The 23,792-nt window shown below is 45.0% G+C and overlaps 1 protein-coding gene across 3 annotated transcripts in view; it reads right to left on the bottom strand.

Annotated features, from left to right (window-relative positions):
* Positions 1-23,792, bottom strand: part of grid1b (glutamate receptor, ionotropic, delta 1b) — a 319,180-nt gene that overhangs the window by 83,106 nt on the left and 212,282 nt on the right. For all 3 annotated transcript variants that reach the window (XM_047609007.1, XM_047609008.1, XM_047609009.1), the window contains exon 4: positions 22,637-22,842. In XM_047609007.1, the coding sequence (XP_047464963.1) occupies positions 22,637-22,842 (206 nt within the window). The remainder of the gene's footprint in view (positions 1-22,636; positions 22,843-23,792) is intronic.

Genomic DNA, 23,792 nt, shown 5'->3' with positions numbered 1-23,792 from the left:
CTTTTATGGGTCTTCCACTTGCGAATAATGGCACCAATAGTTGTCACCTTCTCACCAAGCCTTTTGCTGATGGTTTTGTAACCTATACCAGCCTTGTGCAGGTCTACAATCTTGTCCCTGACATCTTTTGACAGCTCTTTGGTCTTGCCCATGGTGCTGTAGAAGTTGGAATGTAAGAAACTGATTCTTAGAGCAGGTGTGCTTTATATACATGACGAGTTAAGATCAGGAGTATTGGTAATTAGTTGACTGAGCACAGCTGTGTGCCACATGCGCACCAGCCAATCTGTAGGAGCCTGAATTCTAAGTGAATTGTTGGGGATCAAATACTTATTTCCCTTAATAAAATACATAACAATTTATAACTTTTAGATTGTGTGTTTTTTATGCATTTTCGACTGATATTCTGTCTATACCCATAACCAGTAAACAACCATAAAAACCAGAGTCTGATCATTTCTATGGAAGTGGGCAAACTTACAAATTCAGCAGGGGATCAAATACTTATTTCCCCCACTGTATATCCACTGCCACTGGTGGAAAGTCTACTTATAAATTCTATGAGGTTGTGTTTCTGTTGTTGGTGCTGCTCTGTTTGTGAAGCTGGACTCAGTTCCTCGCTCCGTAGTAAAGTTTTTATGGCCCAAACATCTCCGACGGCTGTAGGCAGAGAGATGATTTTGTTTATGTGTGGACGGTGGAATAACTGCATTACATCAGCGTCACTAAATAATTTAACAGCAGCTTTTACTGCAGTCCAGAAAAAAAACAACAGAAAACTGCTGCAGACGCTCGGCAGCTCGGAGAGGCTGTACTAGGAGCGGTGGTTAATGCATGCTAATGCTAATGATTAGCACTAGATAATAAGAGAAAGAAAAGACCCAGCAGATAAACTGATCATCATCCATTCAGACCCACTTCACACATCTACAAAAAATGTGCGGATGAACGTTTATCTCTGTTTTAATATCTAAATTAGCATGTTAGCTGACGTTAGCCTGGAGGACTGCAGTGTTCACTTGTTTCTCAGCTGATCCGTGTCCTTATCGGCTGGTTTCTCTCATTGGTCACTGTAAAAGCACATCGATGTAAAGCCTCAACCACAGAGAGAGGATTCCACCAATAATCAGAAGGTATTCACTCAATGAATTGTGTGTGTGTTTGTGATTATTCTCCAGCAAACACATCGTGTTTTACCTTCAACCAAAGTGTTGATGGAGAGAAGCGTGTTGGTCAGAAGGGACGGTGGGACTGAAACCAACCTCATCATGGACCAACACAGGACCCTGAGGACCATGAACGTGTGTCTGAAACCTCCAGCTGTTCCTCCAGCATGTGAAACATCTGTTCACTCCAGTAGGACGATGAAAACTCAAGTTCACGTGCATGAATGTTTAATTCGTTCCGCTTCAGATTTAAAAATCACAAACAGACATGTTTGACTTCCAGAAGCAGCTCAGACTGAAAACACATCTTCAAACTCGTCAGCGTCTCTGAACGAACTCCACTCAAACTTTTGGAGATTTGCTTTGGTGAAGTTTCAACAGGAATATCGACCGGTGGCTCCATCATTACAAATGCATGTTATACAGCCGTGCTCAACCTTCAGGAATTTACTTTAAGTTCTCGTAGACTTTCTCAGAGTTTCTAAGCATGTCAGCCTGAATTAAACCAAACGTGATGGACAGCTCGTCTAGTGCTCCCCACAGCATGTAATGAAGTCTTGGCTTTAAATATTTCTCTTTATTAAACCTGGAGGATTCAGAATATATGTCCAGTAGAGTATGGGACACTGGTTGTGAGGAGGATCAACTGTTGAAGAGAATTGTAAGGAGAAAATAACAGTCTGAGGATCAGCGATGTTATCTGCTCGTGTTCTCGTCTTCAGAGTTTTGTAAAAAGCTTGTGTGAGGTGGAATCTTAAGGAAAAATCTGCACAAGAAATAAAGTATTCATGTGGTATTTGATCCCTAGACGCATTTATTAAATAAATATATAAGGATGTGGTGCAGGCTGGGAGCAGAGACGTCCATTCATCAGCCACGGAGCTCCACAAAGAAACAACTTCAAAATGTTCATAAGAAGAGACGGATCCTTTCAGCTGCCGGCACGTTCCTAGTTAAACGGTTTTTAGATTAGATTTAGATTTCTTAGTTTACTGTAGATGAGTTAGAGGTTTAGGAAGGAGTGGATCTTTTTCAGAACACAAAGTTAAAATATGCATCTTTAAAATCTTCAAGTTGGATCAAGTAGAAAGGGTTTGAAAAATGAAGTCAACACAGGTCAAGAAAGTCCCTGTATCATCCACCAGAGGCTCTACCAGCGAGTCAGTCATGTTAAATGTTTCCATCCTGATACTAAAACTAATTCCTCTGTTCAAGACGAATGTTTCTAGAACTCAACTGATGAAACTAGACCAAGGATTGAAGTTCTGCAGCTTTAAACTGAGACCACGCCTCTTCCTCCAGACTCACTGCTGATTGGTTAATACTGCACTCTGCTCCACCTCCACCTGATACAAAGAAATGGAAAGAATTTTAACCTGAACTTAGTGATTGCTTATTTTGTTTCCACTTCACGGTGCTGTTGTCAATCATCACGATGTCACATCCAGAAAACTATTTATAGAGGGTGGATTCAGAGAACGGACGTTGAAACAACATGCAGACGACTCCCTGGTCAATGTGAACGTTCTAAAACCACATGGACCGACCCGTGAGACCATCCAACCCCCCAGGCTGCCGATTTTTTCTTTCCTTCATCCATCTTTTCAAAGACAAAACTGAATTTCCCAACAGGGACAGAAGTCACATTCATGGCTGAGCACGAGACAACTCAATGAATAAAATATTAACAAGGTGAAATGAGGAGTCTGTCCTCGTAATTATCTGTGTTTGAAATGGTGCTTTTTATGATCTTTTACGGCCGTCTCTGCTCCGGGGCTCCATTAATGTCTGACCTGTGTTACCTCAGGCAGACGGTTCACTTCCTGTTCCCACGTGATTTAGAGAGTCCCGTCTCACCTTCATGATGCCTCAGAGGAACATGGTGCTGCTGCTCAGATAAACAGAGACGATGGGACTGAGTTTATACAGCGTCAGCGTCAGATCCAGACAACTTCCTCCAAACGTCCCTGCATGGCTGCAAACAGCAGCAAAGGAGTCCTCAGATTCTTCTGCACAAGACAAAACCAGAGACACCAGCTCCACCCTGACTGAGTCACTGACACTGACACCAGCACCGAGGTCTAAAAGTATGAGATTTAATAAATGATTTGATCACAACTATGAATGTCTTCATCAAGAAAACAGCCGAACAACCAGCGACATGGTGACGAACTAAAACTAAAGATTCTCACCTCCAGACACAACACAGCTCAGTAAGTTCTCCTGTCATTTAAATCAGGTTAACATAATGAGTTAAGAAATTCCAACTTAATTGAATGTGTTCTTTGTGTTTAAACTGGAGGGATGAGGCCGGTTCAGAGTATGAGTTTGTCCACAGTAGCTGGATCTTTCAGAGTTGAGTTAACTCATATATTTATCTTTTGAGCCTTGGTTTCTGAGTGAAGCCATAAGGAGGTAACATGTCCGTGGTGCGTTGCAGGACGTCTCATTTTCTCTGCAGTCAGAGGCTTCATGCTCCAGTAACAGGAGCAGATGGAGGATGTGCTGGAGGACACCTGAGCAGGTGGATGCTGGCTGTTGTTGCCTGTAGTTACTGTACATGCAGCAGCAGCGTGGTCCTCGGTGGAGTCTGCTGCGGTAATTAGAGCGTCCTACTTTCAGCTGTGGCCGTCAACTCCTGCTGCACTGCAGGAAGAGTTTCCCCAGAACATCCAAACAGCCAGAGGTTCCCTTATTAATGATTCAGAGCAATTACTCTTTTGTAGTGGCTGCTTATTTACACGAAACCACAGGAAAACTCTTAACATCGTTTAGTTTTTAGATGAAACCGTTTAATGAAGCATAAACACGCAGTGGCCTTTACTCTGCTGCAGAATACGAGAGCAGAGGGAGGAGAGGCAGCTCATCCTGTCCTCCACAGCCGTCCTTCATTTAGTTTAGTTAATTCTCTGGTTTTACAGACTAAACATTAACCGTAGTGTTTCTCTCTTCAGACCAGTTTAACGTGACTCCAGGTCACATCCTGGATCAACCCTGATCTCTGGGCACATCTCTGTCTTTGTTCTGTCCTTCATCATTTATCAGGTTGGAAAACAGGAAGGCTTCATTACAGAGAAAACTACATTTATGGACGAGTATGGCTAAATGCTAAATGCTAATCCATCATGTGACTCAGAGGTCGATAACTTCATGTAGTAAAGTACTGAGATGAGATTCATTTAGCTTCATAGTTGGATTAAATATCAGAGTGACGATGTTGGATTCTCAGCGAGTTTGTTCTGGTAGCTAATGCTAACTGAGGTCAGACAGGCTAAGAGCTCTCATCCAATCACAGGACAGGGTCAGATATTAGAGAACGCTCTGGTCTCGTCTTAATCACAGAAAAAACCCGGACGTTGATGAACATTCTTCACTCCTGTTTGCTAAATGAACAAACTCCACTTGGACAGAGAGTTTTTGACTCCATGCTGAGATAAGAGGTGAGCAGAAGAGTCTATAATAGATTAATATATTAATCACAGATTTTCCTGGACTTCTCCCCCCACCTTCCTGTTTTCTCTTCTCTTGTTCTTCTAATGTGCAGCTCGTTACCCTCCTGATTTCCCCTCGGGGATAAATAAAGCTTTTTCTGATTCTGATTCAACATCATGTTTATCCAGCAGGAGCCAAAACAGGAAGTGTTGAAAAATGAAAGATGGTGGTTGTGGTTGAAGAGTCAGGATTAAAACTGCACATGAATATTTTGATTAGAGCCAACACGGTGTGTGGTCTCATTTGATTCTTTCCAGTGGACGGTGGATTTAAGAAGCTCCATTGTGTTCCTGCTCCTCAACCAGACTGTGAGGTTAAATAAATGTCCTCCAAAGCCTCAGTCTCTCATTCATTCAGAGTCGCTCTGAATTTACCAGGAGTGTCGTCCCTGGAGGCTCCAGCGTCTCCGCTTCATCCCGACAAACAGAGCCTTTAACCCGCCGCGGTTCGTCCTCATGCTGCTGGTCTTCAAACGCAGCCCACGGGTTAGAAGCCGACTCGTCGATCCCCGCGTGGCTCCGCGAACAAAGAGACGCTCACAAACACGGTGGGCGCAGCCACCTGTGACAGGGAGCAGCTGTGGGCCTGCAGGCCTGTTTGTGACAGCGCGATAAGCTGAGAGCTGAACGCAGAGCAGAGCCGGCGACGTGAAGGCAATGAGAAAACGTGTTAGCAGCAGTTTACCAGGAGCTGCACCTCCCTCTCTGCCCCCCCTCCCTGCTCCACATGTCGGCTGTCAGGGCGTCTGCAGAGTTCATCTGCTGAGCTGCGTCTTCCCTTTGTCTCCGGCTGCTTGTTGCCGCCTCGCTCTTCTCCGTCCACTCACAGCTGCAGCGTTATCACTTTTCTCAGCAGAAATATCTGCAGGTGCTCTGATGATTATGTTTAGTTTACCAGGTTTCTGACATCTCACGAACAACCACATTATAAAAGACCAGAACATGTTTTAGTGACAGAGGTTCCAGTGGAAGAACTAGAGGCTTTAATGGACTCTGGTGTTTCACGGTGGAGAAAACAAAAAGCAGGTAGAAGGCAGAAAAACGAATGGTTACGTTAAAGTGTGAATAAGTGCAGAAGTGAAAAGTTCAGCTGCTCTGAGAAAGTTCTACAGAGACGTGTCTGATTATGATGTGAATTTCTTGATGTGTGTTCAGGCTAAATACCAGTTTAGCTTCACTATAAGTGGCAACAATGAGGGAGGTAATTAAACCAAGACGTCAGACGCTAAGTACCAGTTTCTCTTCTTGCTACCTGCAGCCGCCCTGCGTCCTTTTCAGCTACAATTACAGGCGGACATGACGGAGACAAGTAGGGAATTATTTTAGTTGTGAAGCTCAGACGGACGGACGGACGGACGGACGGAGGAGAGTAATCATGGAGCGTTTGCTATCGATCGGCTAAAACATCAATCTCTGATGAAAGTCTGAAACGAGAAACGAGTGCAGAGAACGAGTCGAAACAGTTTGACAAACACAATCACAAAGCCTCACGGGAACAAAACCCATCCATCTGTTCAATGTCTGCTCAGCCGGAGCCGGCCGGAGACAATGATCTCTGAGCCGAGGCTCCGCAGACGTTTAGAGAATGGATCTGAACCGTGATCGATGGCACAAACACATCCAGACTCAGATCCAGGAAGGAGAGGAAGACTATGGCCTGGGAACAGGAAGTCTGCAGGATGAAGCTCATCCACAGAACCAACCAGAGACACAGACTGAAACCAAAACCTGCTCCTCTGAGCCACAACGGGTCCAGACCCGCTCGCTTCATAATGACACTACATTACCCAGAAAGCACCACGTTCAGTGACAATGAATAAACAGGCAACAGCAGAAGAACTTGCTCTAGTCCAGACTCATGATCTGCAGCGTCAGACTCACAGAAGGTTTTACTTCTGTGGTAGAAAATAATTCCTGGACAAATTTCTACTAAAGTTCCACTTGTTCTGTGAAAGCTGAGCGGCTCATGTTGGAGCTGATGAATATTGACCGACAGACGTAGAGGGAGTAGCAGGAGGAAATAACAGCTGCTGAGCTCTATACGTATATTTCAGCATCATTTATTTTATAGAAGCATAAATGTGTCTTTAGTTTTCACACACCCCTGGTCTGAAAGTTTTATTTGAAAAACTTTCCAAATTAAAGCGCTTAGAGTTTTATTAAAAGTCATATTCACACATGTTTATTTAAAAGCAGTTTTCTGTACTTTCCCTGTCAACATCTCTAATATTCTCTACGCTACTGAACACAGCGCAGCAAACTATTAACCAGTGGCACATGAACCTGAGTCTAAGTTAATACTGGAGCTCTGTTTGGTTACAGAGTCTCAGGGTTTAATCTGACAACTAACTGGGAAGTTCTGTGAGGTCAGCACAGGGCTACGACCACTAGCATTCTGCTAGTAGCAGTTAGCAGCAACCTGCTAACTTTATTGTGGTTAACTCCGACCTGGTGAACTGACCCATCCATCCACCCCAGCCTCCTCTCTTTACTCCTGTCACATTGAGTTCAGTGGAGGAGGCTCCATCTCTGTTTCTGTTTGGTTCCTGCTCAGAATCTCATTTATATTCCAAGACTGAAAACACAGTGTTCAATATTCTCAGGGTGGACTGAATAATTAAAATACAACCACACAGTAAGTCAGCCTGACTGTGTTCACACTCAGCTGGAGGATGATGTTTATGTGCTGGACTTCTGTTATATGGACGTTTCTGATGGGTTTAATGTGGACGCTCCTGTCTCATCTAATACTGGGAGGACGTGGAAACGTCTAAGACAAAGTCACTACAGAGACAGAGTCGGTGGGAGGAGGTGGACGTGAAGAACAAACAGCTGATCTCTAGTTTCTTGTGATCTGATATTTTTCCCTACGTCACAGCTCTGGCTGAACACCATGGACTGACCCATCCGTCGGCCCCAGCCTCCTCTCTCTGCTCCTATAAGGTAAACTTTGACTGATGGTTCGTTTCCCTGATGTGGCTCCAGTTGTCTGTTGTTAAAGAAGAGCCTCTGCAGAGTCACAAGAAGAAGATGCGTTTCCACCCAAATAAAACCTTTGTCATACATTTCCATCAGCCAGCGATCGCAGCGTCTCAGTCTGAAAGCAGCGCCGCAAATAAAAGTGTCCATTAGCAGCCCAAAGATATAAAAGCAACAACTTGGGCAGCGATAGAAGAAGAAGAAGAAGAAGACGACTGATGAGAAATAGTCCTTGTTCTGGAGAAAAACGAGCTACAGCTGCATCAGCTCTGAAACACCTAAAGAAACATGTGCTGCTTCCTGGTTCCCAGATCCCAAATCACATGCTGGGGGGGGCACCCAGAGGTCACATGTCAACACTGATAACAGCAAGTGTTAGAATACTGTAACTTTTACTAATAAATACAAAGCCCAGAGAGCATCTGTTTGCAGCCTCATCAGGAGCTGCAGAGATGTTGTTATTTGTAGTTAAGATCCTCATTAGCTGACGTCTCAGCGAGGCTCTGTGGAGGCGTGGGGGGGGGGGGGGGGGTTAAACTCACAGCCACGAGTCTTTTACCTAATGAGCTGCATGATGTTGGTGGTTCTGACCCACAGGACCGGAGACGTATCGGTTCTACATCGACACCCGTCTGCGTCAAAAAGTCGAAGTCAAAGTTTCTCTCGATTTCCTGCAACACAGAGCTGCTTCTAGAGACAGACTGATTTTATGCCACCGCGGTTTCAAAAAGCTCCATTAAAGGTTTCTGTGAAGCTGATCGGCCTCCATCGGAGCCAATAACCCGACACAGAGCCAGGGTGAAGCCCGGTCACGCCGACCCAACCTCTGCTTAGTGGGAATTACGTGATTGGTGTGAAATATGACACCTCCTTGGAGGAGATTACTAAGAGCACAAATGACCTAAAGCTCCACTGACTCTCTGACATAATCTCCTCCACTCACGTACTAACTGGAAAAACTGCTTTACTGACTAAATACAGAAAAATGGAAGGAAATAGTTCTGTTACATTCATCTGTAAGACCTCGTTCAGGCCTCACATCAACACCTGCTCCCTCTCTGAGTTCCTCTAACTAATTATTAGCTGCTGTTAACGGATGTAAACGTGTCTCCACATGCGTCCCCAGACACACCTGGAGTCTGGTTAAATGGAGACTTTCAGGTGAATGGTTTCTGCTCTGATCCGGTGTGAACCGCTACTTTCAATCTGAATGTGATTTACAGACGTAGAAGAAAACATCACGACTGACCTCTCGTCTAATCAGCAGCGTTCCTACTGTTTGTACACGTTTATTATTAAAGCAGCAGCTTCACTGGGAGGGTCTGTGGGGTCATATCTGCTTTAGCTGCGCCGTTGTTTAGCCTCATAGCAGCCGGTCTTCAGGGTCCTCAGGGTCCTCCAGGGTCCTCCAGGGTCCTCAGGGTCCTTCAGGGTCCTCCAGCTTCAGCTCCTTTCTGATGCACCTTCTTTAACGGTTCAATGTTTCTGTTTTTCTGTTGTCTAAGCTGAGACAAAGTCCAGATCTGTCAGAGCTGTTATTAAAATCAAGCTCTCCAGGTGAGGACACATCACTGAGCATCTACGTCCAGACTGAGCATGCTCAGACAGAGCGGAGCCCGACTTCATCCACATTCACTGTTTACATGACTTCACATCAGGCTGAACATGCGACTCCTGTGAAACCAAATGAACTGATGAAAAGTTTATTGTGATCGAGGTGTTTACATGGAGCATTTCTATTCTAAACCGATTCTAATCAGAATATTTAGCCCCATGTAAACCCAGATAGTTTGTGTGTGTGAATCAGCTGCAGCGCCACCATGTGGTCAGTAGAATAATGTATCAGCTGCTGTCTCTGATGGATCTTTACCTACCACTGGACCAGAACCAGGGACACATGGAAGGAGACTTGGAGACATGATCCAGATTTAGGAACCAGATGGGAAGGAAGGAAGGAAGGAAGGAAGGAAGGATGAGTTTCATGTTTCCTTTCTACATGTTCATTGTGCTCTTCATCCTCACATCGACATTAACATAAATGTGAGTAAGTATGAAGCAGGATAATCAGATGAGAGTTGTGGGTTTGGATGTTGGACGTCTCCTCAGAATCAGGGAGGGAGGGAGGGAGGGAGGTGGGTGAGTTTCTGATGGAACAGAGAGAGAGACAGAGATGGATGACTGAAGCTCACTGCCGGAAAAATATGAAGAAAACAAGAGAGAGAAAAACAATAAGAGAGGAGGCTGTTATATGGAGGCTGTGTGAGGCTTCCTGCTTCTGTTCAGTTGTGGGGTCCAATCTGCTTCAGAACACTAAGGTCACAGGGACATTCTGTCCTGGTGGGACATTCTGTCCTGGTGGGACACTCTGTCCTGGTGGGACATTCTGTCCTGGTGGGACACTCTGTCCTGGTGGGACATTCTGTCCTGGTGGGACACTCTGTCCTGGTGGGACACTCTCTGGGTTGAAGCCTGTTGATAGTTGGTATAAGGAATAAATTGAACGTGTTTATCTCAAAGCTGTGGCCATAGAAGAGGAAGGAAGGACGGAGCTGCTCAGGTCTGCAGTTATATTTCAACATCATAAATTCCACAGGAGCAGAAATGTGTCTGCAGACATTCACTGGCTGCCTCTGGTCCACACCAGCTTTTACTAAATGTCATATTCACAAATGTTTATTTTCCTCCTCGTCTCCTGTCGCGTCTCTAATATTATAGGAAACTATTAACCGACGTCTGTGTTTGCATATTAATGTTGGACTTTGTTTGTTTGCTTCTTTCACAACCTGTAAAATATTTCACATCAGCTTCTTATGAGTCTAAGTTAATACTGGAGCTCTGTTTGGTTACAGAGTCTCAGGGTTTAATCTGACAACAAACTGGGAAGTTCTGTGAGGTCAGCACAGGGCTACGACCACTAGCATTCTGCTAGTAGCAGTTAGCAGCAACCTGCTAACTTTATTGTGGTTAACTTCGACCTGGTGAACTGACCCATCCATCCACCCCAGCCTCCTCTCTTTACTCCTGTCACATTGAGTTCAGTGGAGGAGGCTCCATCTCTGTTTCTGTTTGGTTCCTGCTCAGAATCTCATTTATATTCCAAGACTGAAAACACAGTGTTCAATATTCTCAGGGTGGACTGAATAATTAAAATACAACCACACAGTAAGTCAGCCTGACTGTGTTCACACTCAGCTGGAGGATGATGTTTATGCGCTGGACTTCTGTTATATGGACATTTCTGATGGGTTTATTGTGGACGCTCCTGTCTCATCTAATACTGGGAAGACGTGGAAACGTCTAAGACAAAGTCACTACAGAGACAGAGTCGGTGGGAGGAGGTGGACGTGAAGAACAAACTGCTGATCTCTAGTTCATCCCAGTTCCTCTCTGCAGGTGTGTTTCCTTTCGTGATCTGAATGATGATCTCGTGTTTTCCTCCTCCCCTTCACGTATCTCCAGGCCTGTGTCAGATTAGTCCTGTCAGGATGTCCACGGGCTGTACAGAGGACAGCAGCACCTCCCTCCACCATCAACCTCCCATCCATCCATCTCCCATCCATCCATCTATCATCCATCATCATCCATATCTCCATCATCCATCTCATCAATCTCCATCCAATCTTCATCCATCCATCCCCTATCATCCATCTCCATCCATCCATCTCTCATCTCTCATCCATCCACTCCCATCCATCTCCATCCATCCATCCATCCTCTCATCCATCCATCCATCTCCCATCCATCCATCTCTCATCCATCTCTCATCCACCTCCCATCCATCTCTCATCCATCCATCTCTCATCCATCTCTCATCCATCCATCTATCATCCATCCATCTCTCATCAATCCATCCATCTATCATCCACCTCCCATCCATCCATCTCCCATCCATCCATCTCTCATCCCTCTCTCATCCATCCACCTCCCATCCATCCATCTCTCATCCATCTCTCATCCATCCATCTCTCATCCATCCATCTCCCATCCATCCACCTCCCATCCATCTCTCATCCATCCATCTCCCATCCATCCATCCCCCATCCATCCATCTCCCATCCATCCATCTCCCATCCATCCATCTCTCATCCATCCATCTCCCATCCATCTCCCATCCATCTCCCATCCATCTCCCATCCATCTCCCATCCATCCGTCTCCCATCCATCCATCTCTCATCCATCTCTCATACATCCATCTCTCATCCATCCATCTCCCATCCATCCATCCCTCATCCATCCCTGATCCATCCATCTCCCATCCATCTCTCATCCATCCATCTCTCATCCATCTCTCATCCATCCATCTCCCATCCATCCATGGGTAGATTGTCTGTGATTGTAGATCGTCTCCGTGCAGCTACCGGTCATGAACATGGAGAGCAGGTAGTCGCCCCTGCAGCTCGTTGCCGGTGATTTTTCTTTTTCTTTTCTTTTTTTTGACATTAAGGGTGTAGTTTTTGTGCTCCCTAGAGCTGCTTTACATCCACTCACACTGACCTTCTACAACATGATTATGCTCTGTAAATCACCTCCCTCAGCGACGAGTGAAAACGATCAAATTACACACTGAGGTCACTTTGGTCTCTATAATGGGAGTTTGTATGAAGAAGGAGACCCGAGTGGTCAGAGGCGACGTCGGTGCCGCTGATCTCCAATCAGAGTTAATGCTCGTCAAGTATTCTCCACCTCCGCCTCCTTCCAGGCAATTAGATGGTGGCCGGAGCATTTACACTAAGTGCTCCAATTATTGCAGAGAGGTGCTGTGGGTGAGATCAATTATGAGCGCACATGGAGGATGACAAGTTGCTTTTCTTTTTCCTGCAGCGTCTCCCCTCTCTGCCCCGTCCTCTCCTTCTGTGAGACGCTTGAACCTTGGTCACAGTTTTAACAGGTTTGTTGACAGGACGGGTCAAAGACACGCGGTCCTGAAAATCTTCTGACATTTTAAGAGACTTCGAAGACATTTGTGTCTTAAATGTGTGAATATGGTCACACTTTACATCATTTCAGAACTTGTAGGTTCCTGTTCAATGACAATAAAGACTTTTAAAGTCTATTAAATTCTTGTTAGTCTTGTGTGAATTTATTAGCACATACATTCATGTCTCTAAAGTATCTAATTCAGGACTGGATCTGCTCACTACGTCCTCTTGTGCTTCATATTTTTCAGCCAAAGTCTGAGCACGTTTATCTGCAGTTTCCTAAAGCCTCAGTGGAACAGTGTCCAGTTACAGACACCAACCAGAGGAGCTGAGGAAAGCATCTACTCATTTTACTCGTTTTCAAATGAACACTGATGAATGTGTATTATGTAAAGACCAGAGAAGAGAGAGGCTGATTGCTGACGCTCCTGTTTTCAGGAGAAGACAATGAGAAGTCAAAGTGATGACGCTGATTATAAACTTTTATTCTAATTAATTACAGTGGGACGGGACTGTGGGAGTTATTTAACTCTTGTCTTTGAAGATGCAGCTGGTTCATGTTTCTCTGAACACGATCATATTTTCTTTCTGCTGCCTCCAGAGTTTGCAGCGGTTCAAATATTTCAATTTGCCGCTGCGTAGTCATGGCAACAACGGAAAGCCCGGAGAGGGACACGATGGATGTTACGTGGGCTCCCTCGGACGGTCAGGAACATTTTTAAGCTGAATGTGGCGTAACGACAGGTCTCTGGAGCTTTTGGCAGCAAACACAGATTCTGTGAAGCAGCATCGGTCTGTGTCTGGTCAGACGACCTACAACTCTGGTTTCCACTTCCACTTTGAGCTGTGGGTGATTCACATCCTGAACTCCAACAACAGAACGATGACACCGTCTTTTCAGGTTGGTTCAGCGTCACAGCAACGTGACGACACCGTGAATCAGTGGGAAGCAGCGCTCACAGGTTTGATGACTGCGACTGAAAGGAAAAGGAGAAACATGCCTGAAGCTACCGATGATGAGTTGTAGCTTTCATGCCAAGTAATGATTTCAGAAGAAGAGGAGGACGGTGCGTGAATACGACGACGTTACCCTGAGGAGGCAGAAGCGATGGACTGGTGCCACCTCTGGTTTCTGATGGGAGACAAACCCCTGTTATCAAGGTCAGCTCTAAAGAAGTCCTGTAATATTGTCCAGGTTTTGGGTATTTAACTAAACACACATCCCTATATCTGCAGTATCATGGGTTCAGTCCCCATCCAAGCCTTCCCACCTTCTCTTTGGCTCCGGTAATGTAGAGATTATCCACTTGCTGAGCACATGAAACATTTCTGGTGTGAAACTTGGCAGAAACACTGTGGCTGCTGTGGAGTAGTGGATCAAATGCTTTATGTCCATGGCCGAGGTACCTGAGCGCTGCACAGGAGGCAGGTTGACAACAAATGCTCCAGTTATATGCAGAGAAAGAATCTGTCCAGGTTTCAGCTTAAACGCACGGAAATAGAGCCAGAAACATGGCAGCAGAAATGTTGAAAGGTCTAGTAGACGCTAATAGGCTGGAGGAGAGCTACTGAAACACATCCTGGAAACAGACGGTGACTTCTCAGCTACTGGTCTTCTTTAGGAACAATGGCAACAAAACGAGGAGGAACACTCTGGGTTCTTTGGTTTGATCCTAATGTCCAGATGGAGAGTGGACCTGGTTCTGTTTTACTAGAACCTTTAAAGAATATGTGAGCTCTGTGGTGTTTCTAGAAACTCTGGGTCCAGGTCTGGTCCAGGTCTGGTCCAGTGGTGGATGGATGAGTCCAAAATGATGTCATTACTATCAGGGTGGTTTCTAGTCTCTGATCCAGAAGATATTTTAGTTCTTCACTAATTAATCAGACACAGTGTTACTGAAGTCTGACCCACAGAGATCAGGGTCCATCATAGAGACCAGGATCAACAGAGATCAGGGTCCATAGAGACCAGGGTCCACAGAGACCAGGGTCCACAGAGACCAAGGTCAGGAACAAGGATCTGATGGTTCTGGAGATGGTCCTGATGCATTTGGTTGTTGTATAAAGACTAGAGAGCCTCGTAGGACCGAAGAGGTGCAGTTAAGGCGTTTGTTGAGAATATAAGAAATATAAAGTCACAGACTTTGTGGGTTTCTCAGGAATGAGATTCTATTGTGAGACATTGAGAGAAATGGAATGCATTTTAGGAATATTTTGTGTAAACCTCCAGCTGACATTTAAGAGCTGTTTTGGTCTGAATGATATGTGTCTGTTTCATATTTTCAGTCTGTCATCATAAATATGAAGCTCAACCTTTAACATTAATATCTTTTCTTTTCCACAGACTCGCATCACATCTGATTGTAGAGTCTTTATGAATCTGTCTGTACAGGTTTCGTCTTTTCTTTTGTTCTTTTGTCTGTCTCTGTCTTCGCGTCCTTCTCGCGGTCCTCAAGGTCTGACTTGATGGGAGACAAATCCTAGCGTGATTAACGGTGATTAGGAAACATGCTGGAAAGTGTGATGAAGCCACGTGGGATTGTCAACCTTGTCTTTAACGGTCTTTAATTTACAAGCCCAAACAGATGGCTCGTCATTCACATCCCGGCCGTGTTCAGGACGCCTTTATCTGCGTCTTCCCTGGAAACACTCTGAACTGTAGCGACTCTACACAACCTGCCATCTCATTACTGCGTCTAAAGGTCAAAGTCTAACTGAGAAAATGTTTCTTTGACCTTTTAACTTCTGGTTTAGAAGCAAAGTAAATCATGAACAACCTTCTGGCCATGGAGTAAATGTGAGGGAAATAAAAGTTCCAATCAATAATAATAATTCCTGTTTAGAAAGGCTCCTGTGATACGACCAGGTTCTGCCGCAAAATACGTTCAGTTAATAAAGTGACACACGGAATAAAAGCTTAAAATCAGATGCGTATCATTAATGTGTGATTGTGCAGCTGGTTCTCTGATCCGTCGTCACAACCACCTCACATCACGTCATCTGTTCTCAGTATGTTGAAACCTGGGTACCAGTAACGACAGGGAGGTTCTGGTTCATTCTGCAGACGGATAATGAGGCCAAACTAAACCACAGCCACGAGCAAATTCACCAACAGGAGGAAGCAGGAGTTTCAGATCAGCTGATCACAAGAACAGACACAAGAACCAACGCTGCAAATGTGCACATGTGCTGTGACACTGGTCTGAACTTATACAAAACTTTATTTAATACAATATTTGTCATGCACACAAAGCTGATGGAGGCTGATCTGCCAAGCAGGCAGTGGTTCTGACCTGTAGAGCTTTGTGCTCTGGGTGCTTCAGGCTGGACCTTCTCTAAAGTAGCTTGTGAAAATCTAATTTGTTATTGATGCTATAGAAATAAAATTGATTTGGTTTTAGAAGACCAGTGCACCAAGAAGGCGTGGAGACATTTCAAAACAAGTGAAACTACTGCACTGTAGAGTCTCTGCAGATTCAGTTCATGTCAAGCATCAGCAGCCACAGGAATCAACGAACCCACTGGAAACAACTGGAAACAACTGGAAACAACGAAACAACTGGAAACAACGAAACAACTGGAAACAACTGGAAACAACGAAACCACAGGAAACAACTGGAAACAACGAAACAACTGGAAACAACTGGAAACAACTGGAAACAACAGGAATCAACGAAACCACTGGAAACAACTGGAAACAATGAAACCACAGGAAACAACTGGAAACAATGATACAACTGGAAACAACTGGAAACAACGAAACCACAGGAAACAACTGGAAACAACTGGAAACAACGAAACCACTGAAAACAACTGGAAACAACGAAACAACTGGAATCAACTGGAATCAACGAAACAACTGGAAACAACTGGAATCAACGAAACAACTGGAAACAACTGGAAACAACTGGAATCAACGAAACAACTGGAAACAACTGGAAACAACTGGACTGCTCCTTTAACTGGGACAACCAGCAACAGTGTGTCTCAGTGTGTGTCTCAGTGTGTGTCTCTGTGTGTCTCTGTGTGTCTCAGTGTGTGTCTCAGTGTGTGTCTCAGTGTGTCTCAGTGTGTGTCTCTGTGTGTGTCTCAGTGTGTGTCTCAGTGTGTGTCTCAGTGTGTGTCTCTGTGTGTCTCAGTGTGTGTCTCAGTGTGTCTCAGTGTGTCTCAATGTGTGTGTCTCTGTGTGTCTCAGTGTGTGTCTCAGTGTGTGTCTCAGTGTGTGTCTCAGTGTGTGTCTGTGTGTGTCTGTGTGAGTTGGAGAAGGACGAGGGTAGAAAATTGCTGCGTATGAGTCTGTGGAGGTCATTTTCAATTTGCTCTTTGAGTGTTTCTGCCCCGAGGACAAATAGAAAAACACACACTCAACCTCCGAGTAGTTGTCACCCATCACTGCTCAGCGGCGTGATGGAATCCTGTCAGTCAACACGTCTCCCACGGCAACTGAGAGCTGCATCCCACCTCCCAATCTAAGCTTCACTCCTCCAGTGATTTATTCCCTCTCCCTTTTCCTCTCGCTCTGTCTCTCCTTATAGTCGTCTACGTCGGAGGAGGAACAAGTGGAGGGGAAGGAATGAGAGAGGGAGGGGGTGAGACATGATAGAGAAGGAGGAGGAGGATGGGGGGGAGGAGGGGGAGAGGAGGGGTAGGAGGAGGAGGAGGATGATGAGAGGAGGAGGAGGAGGAGGAGGAGGGGAGGAGGGGGAGGGGAGGAGGGGGAGGAGGAGGAGGAGGAGGAGGAGAGGGTGATGGGTATATATCTGATGAAATGAAACATTGAAACGTTAAAGCCACAGGCGTCATGAAGACCGACGATCATGTGTGTGTTGGGTTTTAATTTAGGGAGAAATTTAACGACTTTCTGTTGTTTCTTTTGTTTTTTACATATATTTTATTCCTGCTCTGATAAATCTGCCTCATTGTCAGGTCCAGTACATTCTATTGTCTCTGCAACTATTTACCAATTTTAGCAGTTTAATCAGCACCACTCTACGAACAGAAGAGATCAGCTGCTAGTTCTGTATATTTTATTATAATATCTTCCTGTTAATTTCATTATTGTTTCTCGTAAATACTGTGACAAGTGCATCTCCCATACGTGTATGAGTATAAACATGTTATAAATGACAAATATAAACCAACCTAGAGCAGCATGTTCACATCTAACTGATCTAACTCTGCAGCTATGACACAAATCCAGCTTCAGTCATCATGATAATATGAGCTTTAAATCAAGGCTGTTAAAATGAACATGATTCATGTGATTAATGAAGCATCTGCAGCAGAACCACTGTGAACGTGTCTCAGTTTGTCCAAGTAGCGTTAGCGTTAGCACCAGCTGATCCGGTAGTGACAGGCAGCAGAACCAACCCATAAAGATGGAAGACGCTAAACAGCACGTTGGTCCTCTCCATGGGACATTTGAGGACAAAGACACCAAGAGGGACCAGTGGAGACACATAAAGTATCATCACACTCTGCAGGAAGGAGTTTTTCTTCCAGCTTCAAACAGCACATGAACCAAGCCAAGCATACGTTAGTCGGGGATTCTGCTAACGCGGCTAACAGCTGGAGACAAACCAAGACAAACCAAGACAAAGACAAGCTGCCAATGCTGCTGCTAATATGTGTCCACTCCTGCAGCCACTGTTCACTGGGAGACACTGTTCTCAATAAGAAGCGTCAGCTCTCCTCTGGTTGGACAATGTCAACAAGTTAGTTTGTCTCCATAGCAACAGGGACACATTCATGTTCCCTTCTTTCTGGAATCTGTTTGCTCACGCAAAATATATTGATTAAAAATGACTCAATGATTAATCGTGATTAATCGAAATTAACCCACAGCATGTTACTCTCTCAGCAATGACAGGATGAACACACTGATCTGATGACCTGGTGACCTGATGATGAGCCCTGGACGCTCTCTGCTCGTTTATTTCTCCTCTGATTTCAGCTCTGAATTAAATCATCAAACTGAGAGAAGGTTGAAAATTCACAGAAACGACTCAACATAAAGATCTGAAAGAGAAAAACAACAACCAGTTGCGGGAGAGAGATTCAGGCCTGGTGAGTTCTGTTGTTGTAGCTGTGTGTGTGTATGTGTGTGTTATTGTGTGTTATTGTGTGTTTGGGGGTGTGAAATCTCAGCAAAGCTTTTAACAGGTTTCCATGACATTACTGAAGAGTGCAACTTTCATTCAGCTCGATCTCACCCGCCCACGCCGTCATGTCCTGGTGCTAATGAATGTCTCAGCATAGAAACACACACACACACACACACACACACCAGTCCCTCTTTCTATCTTCATGATGACATAAAACATTCCCTAAACCTGAACCTTTACCCAGAAACCAGGTCTGAACTGGTTTTGAAAGGACGACGTGGCCCCACATCATTAGCATTCTACCAGAGTCCGTCCCCATCAGCTTCATAAAAACCAGCTCATACACGCTGAGAGAAGCCATTTGTGTGTCTGAGCCAAAGCCTCACACTCCTTTATAATAGACACTCACAGTCGGACACGGACATTAACGCGGAGGAAACACAACAACAACCAGAGCTCCGAGAAAATAAAGAAAAGTATCAAAAACATCTCCCGTGGAATAATTTCCTGTGTCTGATAGAGAGGCAGGAGGAGTTCACGTCTTCGCCAGAGCCGAGGGGCTGAGCTGGAGGCTCGTCTGTGTCATTTGTGAAGAACTGAAATATGCCTGAAAGCAGCCGGGTGGTGGGAAGGAGAAATAAACACGCTGCAGGAACGTGACGTTCAGCTAACTGCAGCTAAGCTAGCGGACATGAAACAGGACGTCTCACCTGGGCAGAGGACACTGGTCCTCCTGGTGGACTCTGGGAACTCTCTAACTAACCCTCCACTGAATGAAACAGTTTCATCTTTAAATTTTATCTGTGTGATACAAGATCCAAGAGCAGCTTCTAAAGGTAATCCTGCTCCCAGGTCGACACCTTTAAACTCTTAGAGGGTTCAGGTGAAGACAAACTTCAAACAGTGAGATGTGAAAACTCTGAACTTCCATTATTTTGTGCAGTGAAGCTCAAACATCCAAGAGAAATGACTTGGGCAGATTTCTGAGTGGAGGGAAGCTTTGAGAAAAGATGGAGCTGAGACCTGAGGTCAGAAAAACCTCTGATTATAGCATCAATAAGAAATAGCTCCATGCACAGTGTGCAGATTCAGCATCCACCAGTTCCTTCTACATGGAACTCCAGGCCAGGGTTCCTGTTTCTGCATGAATGCTCCTGTAATGTGTCTGAAATGACAGAGCAGCTCCTGGTATCACGACTGAGACCAACGAACTGAAGAAGAGGAGAGAAATCAGTGTTCTCCTGATTCATCAACATGACCATCAGCCAATGTGAGAGAGGCCTTTAGCTGCTTAGAAGTTCCCCTGGGTTCCTCTGGTTCCTCTCCCACTATGATGGAGTGATGTTTGTTGGTGGACCACTCCTGTGGAGGGGAACAGTCGTCTTCAATCTGTCTGACTCTCTGTGGATTATTTGTGGCTTCCAGACTCTTTACAGATGGTTGTGGAACCTTTTCCAGCCTGATGAGCAACAACAACTCTTTTTCTGAGCTCCTCACAAGGCTCCTTTGATCTGTTGTCATCACACACTTCAACACAAACATGAGACAAATCCCTGATTCATAGAAACTGAACCAGGACCTGAGTCTGGACTCATGGACTCTGGTTTAATCTGTGGTAATATTGGCTCATTTCACTCTAATAGTTGTGTTCCATGTGTGTGGTTGGGTTCTTTGTTGACTCTCAGGATGTTTTGGGTGTTTTTATGAAGAAATGTAGAAAATACTTTCACACATACACCCACATTGTGCATAAAGGAGCCAGGAAACACGTGGACATGGTTGTGGATCTTTGAACCAGGCTGGTCTGATGGGAGAAAGATTTATGAAGACAATAAACTAACAGGAAGAAAAAAAAGGAGATAAAATGTATGAATGCATAAAAAAAAATAAAACAGAATAAAAACTTGATATAAAAACGTAAATTTATGTAAAACAAACTGCACAAGAGTAAAAATGTGTGTGTGCTGGTTCCTGGAAGGATCCACATTTACACTTAAAGCTGCTGCCATGGCAACACAGCTTGACTGACAGCATGAAAGAAGAAGAAATACACACACACACACACTACACACAGACACACACACAAACACACCTGACAGGTAGTGAACTGACAGAAGCTTGTGTGTGTTTGAGGTCAGAGATCATCCAGTACAGCAGAGTCACACACTGAATAAGTCATGAGCTCTCACACACACACACACACACACACACACACACACACACACACACACACACACACACACACACACACACACACACACACACAGTTGAGGAGTGATTTCCACCTTCAAGTGATTAGGAACCAGTTTATTCTGTAAAAACTGAACGTATCTAAGATCTTCACGTGAGAACTGGTTTGAGATGAACACACACTACTGACTACATAACTCAGACACTGATACATGAACTATATGAACACATAACATAGAACACATGAACTATAGAACTACATACTACATGACATTGACTACATGACTATATGACTACATGACTACAACTATACTACATGAACTATATGAACTACATGACCTAACATGAACTACATAATCTACATGGACTGTTCTCCTTTCACTTCACATTAAACCAGATAAATGATTCATGCTGTGGTCCAGACCTGAACTCTTCTTGGATCAACACAAACCTGTTTGGTTTTAGTCTGAAACTCATTCAGTTTATTCTTCTAATTCTGCTGTTTTATTTCTGCAGATATTGTCCTGAGAACGAGGAACAGTTCATTGAGTGGAAACACCAGCTTCGTGTTATTGTGAGTAGATTCCAGCTCCTTCAGTTTCCAGGTCAGAACCAAACTTCGTCAGTGACGGTGAAGCTGGATCTCCTCTAATGGAGGAACACGCTGGAAACCAGCAGCTGTCAACACGTCCACCTCCACATGAGCTGCTGTGTGTACGAGAACACACAACGACACACGGCAGCTAAATAATTCAAAGCTTTCAACACACAAATAAATCAGTTTGATCCTCGGACAGAATCCAGCGTGAAAAATGGAACAGCTAATAAATATTGAGCAGAACTCGGCTCCTGCACCAACCAGCTCCATCTGTCACTCCAGGTGGCCACTTCCACCTGGACACACACACACTGACACACACTAACAGCTGATCCTGATCCAGAGTGTGTTCTCAGCGTGGACAAACAAACCCAGCGAGTCGTTTTTCATGCACAGCTTCTCCATCTCCTTAAAAACTCATTTGTTAACGTCATGTGCTGCTGTTTTACTTTTATTCATTTATTTGTTTTTTTTTGCAGATTTCGCTCGTCTGTTGCATGTGTGTCCACAAACCGTTCTCTGCACACATGGACTGAAGGTCTGCATTTGCATCGCTGCATCTCCCTGGACTCTAAGAACCAGAACGAACCCACAGAAACCAGATCAGACCCATGGATCAGGTCATTGGCTCAACAGTAGAAGTTTTTAGAGTTTCATTTTTAAATCCAAACACGTCTAAGCTCTGTTTTAGACCATCAGACGTGATAAATAAACTCGCTGGCAGGGCTCAGTATCTACTCAAACACTCCTCCGTCTCCTCATCCTCTGGTCCAGATCAGACCAGAAGCTCCAGCTCTGATCAGGATTTAAAAGCAGACATGAAACACCACAGAGCTCTGGAACCAAACAGCTCTGGAAACATCTGTGAAGTAACTGATACTGGAGGAGCAGCCACGTCCAGAACTAGAAACCACGATCCATCTCCTTCTACTCAGTCAGTTCATTGCACCCAACAAACCTGGAGACAACCTTCCTCTTCTTCTTCTGCTCTATCTCCAGTAGATTCAATGCTCCCTGCAGCACGTTCATCACTCAGACCCACCAGTCCCTACGTTCTCGCTTCACTTCACCCCCCCCCACCCGTGCAGCTGTGAGCGGTGGTGCAGTAAAGCGTGTGCAGACTTGTCCTCTGCAGATTAACTCTCTAGACCCAGATTAAAGCGGCGCGGCAGAGCGAGCTGGACCGACCTGCTGGATGAAGGTGTGCGCTCCGTTGGGGCTGAGCAGCAGGATGGCTCTACGGAGCGTGTCCCGGTATCGGTTGAGCTCCTCCGTCCTCATGGTGGTGAAGAGGTTGGTGAAGACTCTGCTGATGTTCCTGTCCACTCTCTGCAGAGCCACGTCCACGCCCTGACGGGACGTCTGGTCCAGGAAGCCCTGCAGCCCTCGGATGTCTGCAGGAACAACAGAGGAGGACAAACAGGGTCAAACACAGAAAGACGAATCTGTCCAAATGTCTCATCAACTGCAGACGTCTCTTCTTATTTACAGAGACATTATCAACACAATCTGGTACAATGTTTCTAAAATGAGTATTTGTGTGTTTGCTGTTTAAAACCAGTCATGACCTGAACTCCAGGATGTTGTGGACACATCCGGTCCTGATGCAGCAGAACAGTGAGAACAGGAGCAGAGTGACTCATATAAACAGACAGAGATCCATCAAAACACTTCTCTCAAGCTTCTCTCAGAGCCTGAAAACAAAGTCCTCCTACATGATGAGGACGTCCTGGATGATCCCATCAGAAACCAGTGTTTGCTTCTGGTTGACATGGAGACAGAAGACGTCCAGCTCTCACACAGAGGACATAAAGTTTACAGATGTGACGTCCTTCAGCCAAACACCAGATCCTTTAAATCCTGTTTCTGCTGCGTTTTTCTACATTAGCATCAGTTAGAACCAGGTTGTGTGTAAATGTTAAAGACGAGGCTCGTGTGTTATTCAGAGTCAGAGCAGATCTCCTGTTCTCCGTCTGCAGGTTCCTCTCTCTGCTCTGTGGAACTGAAGTGAACACTCACTCTTCAAAGCTCAGCTCATTCAAAGACTCTTTCATGTTCACTGCAGCAGAAATAGAAATCACCAGACAAAGAAACACAAGAGGAGTTTTTCTTTGACTCTGAGACGATCATTTAGAGAAGTTCCTCCTGCCTGACATCCAGACGAGGCAGCGCTGTTGCGTTCTGCTCCGTTATAGCTGGTGACAGCTTATTTGGCCTGAACATCTCTTCTTTTTCTACCAGCGTCGTCCTTCTCCGTCTATTAGCGCTGACAGCTGCTGCTACCGAGCTCTGAATGACTCCCACCGTCTCCTCAGCACCGCCACGTCTCACGGCTTTGTTCCAT

Source organism: Mugil cephalus, chromosome 16 (genome assembly GCF_022458985.1).
Source record: "Mugil cephalus isolate CIBA_MC_2020 chromosome 16, CIBA_Mcephalus_1.1, whole genome shotgun sequence".
Classification (NCBI taxonomy): domain Eukaryota; kingdom Metazoa; phylum Chordata; class Actinopteri; order Mugiliformes; family Mugilidae; genus Mugil; species Mugil cephalus.
Note: the sequence above shows the minus strand (reverse complement) of the source record. Positions and strands in the feature narration are given on the sequence as shown.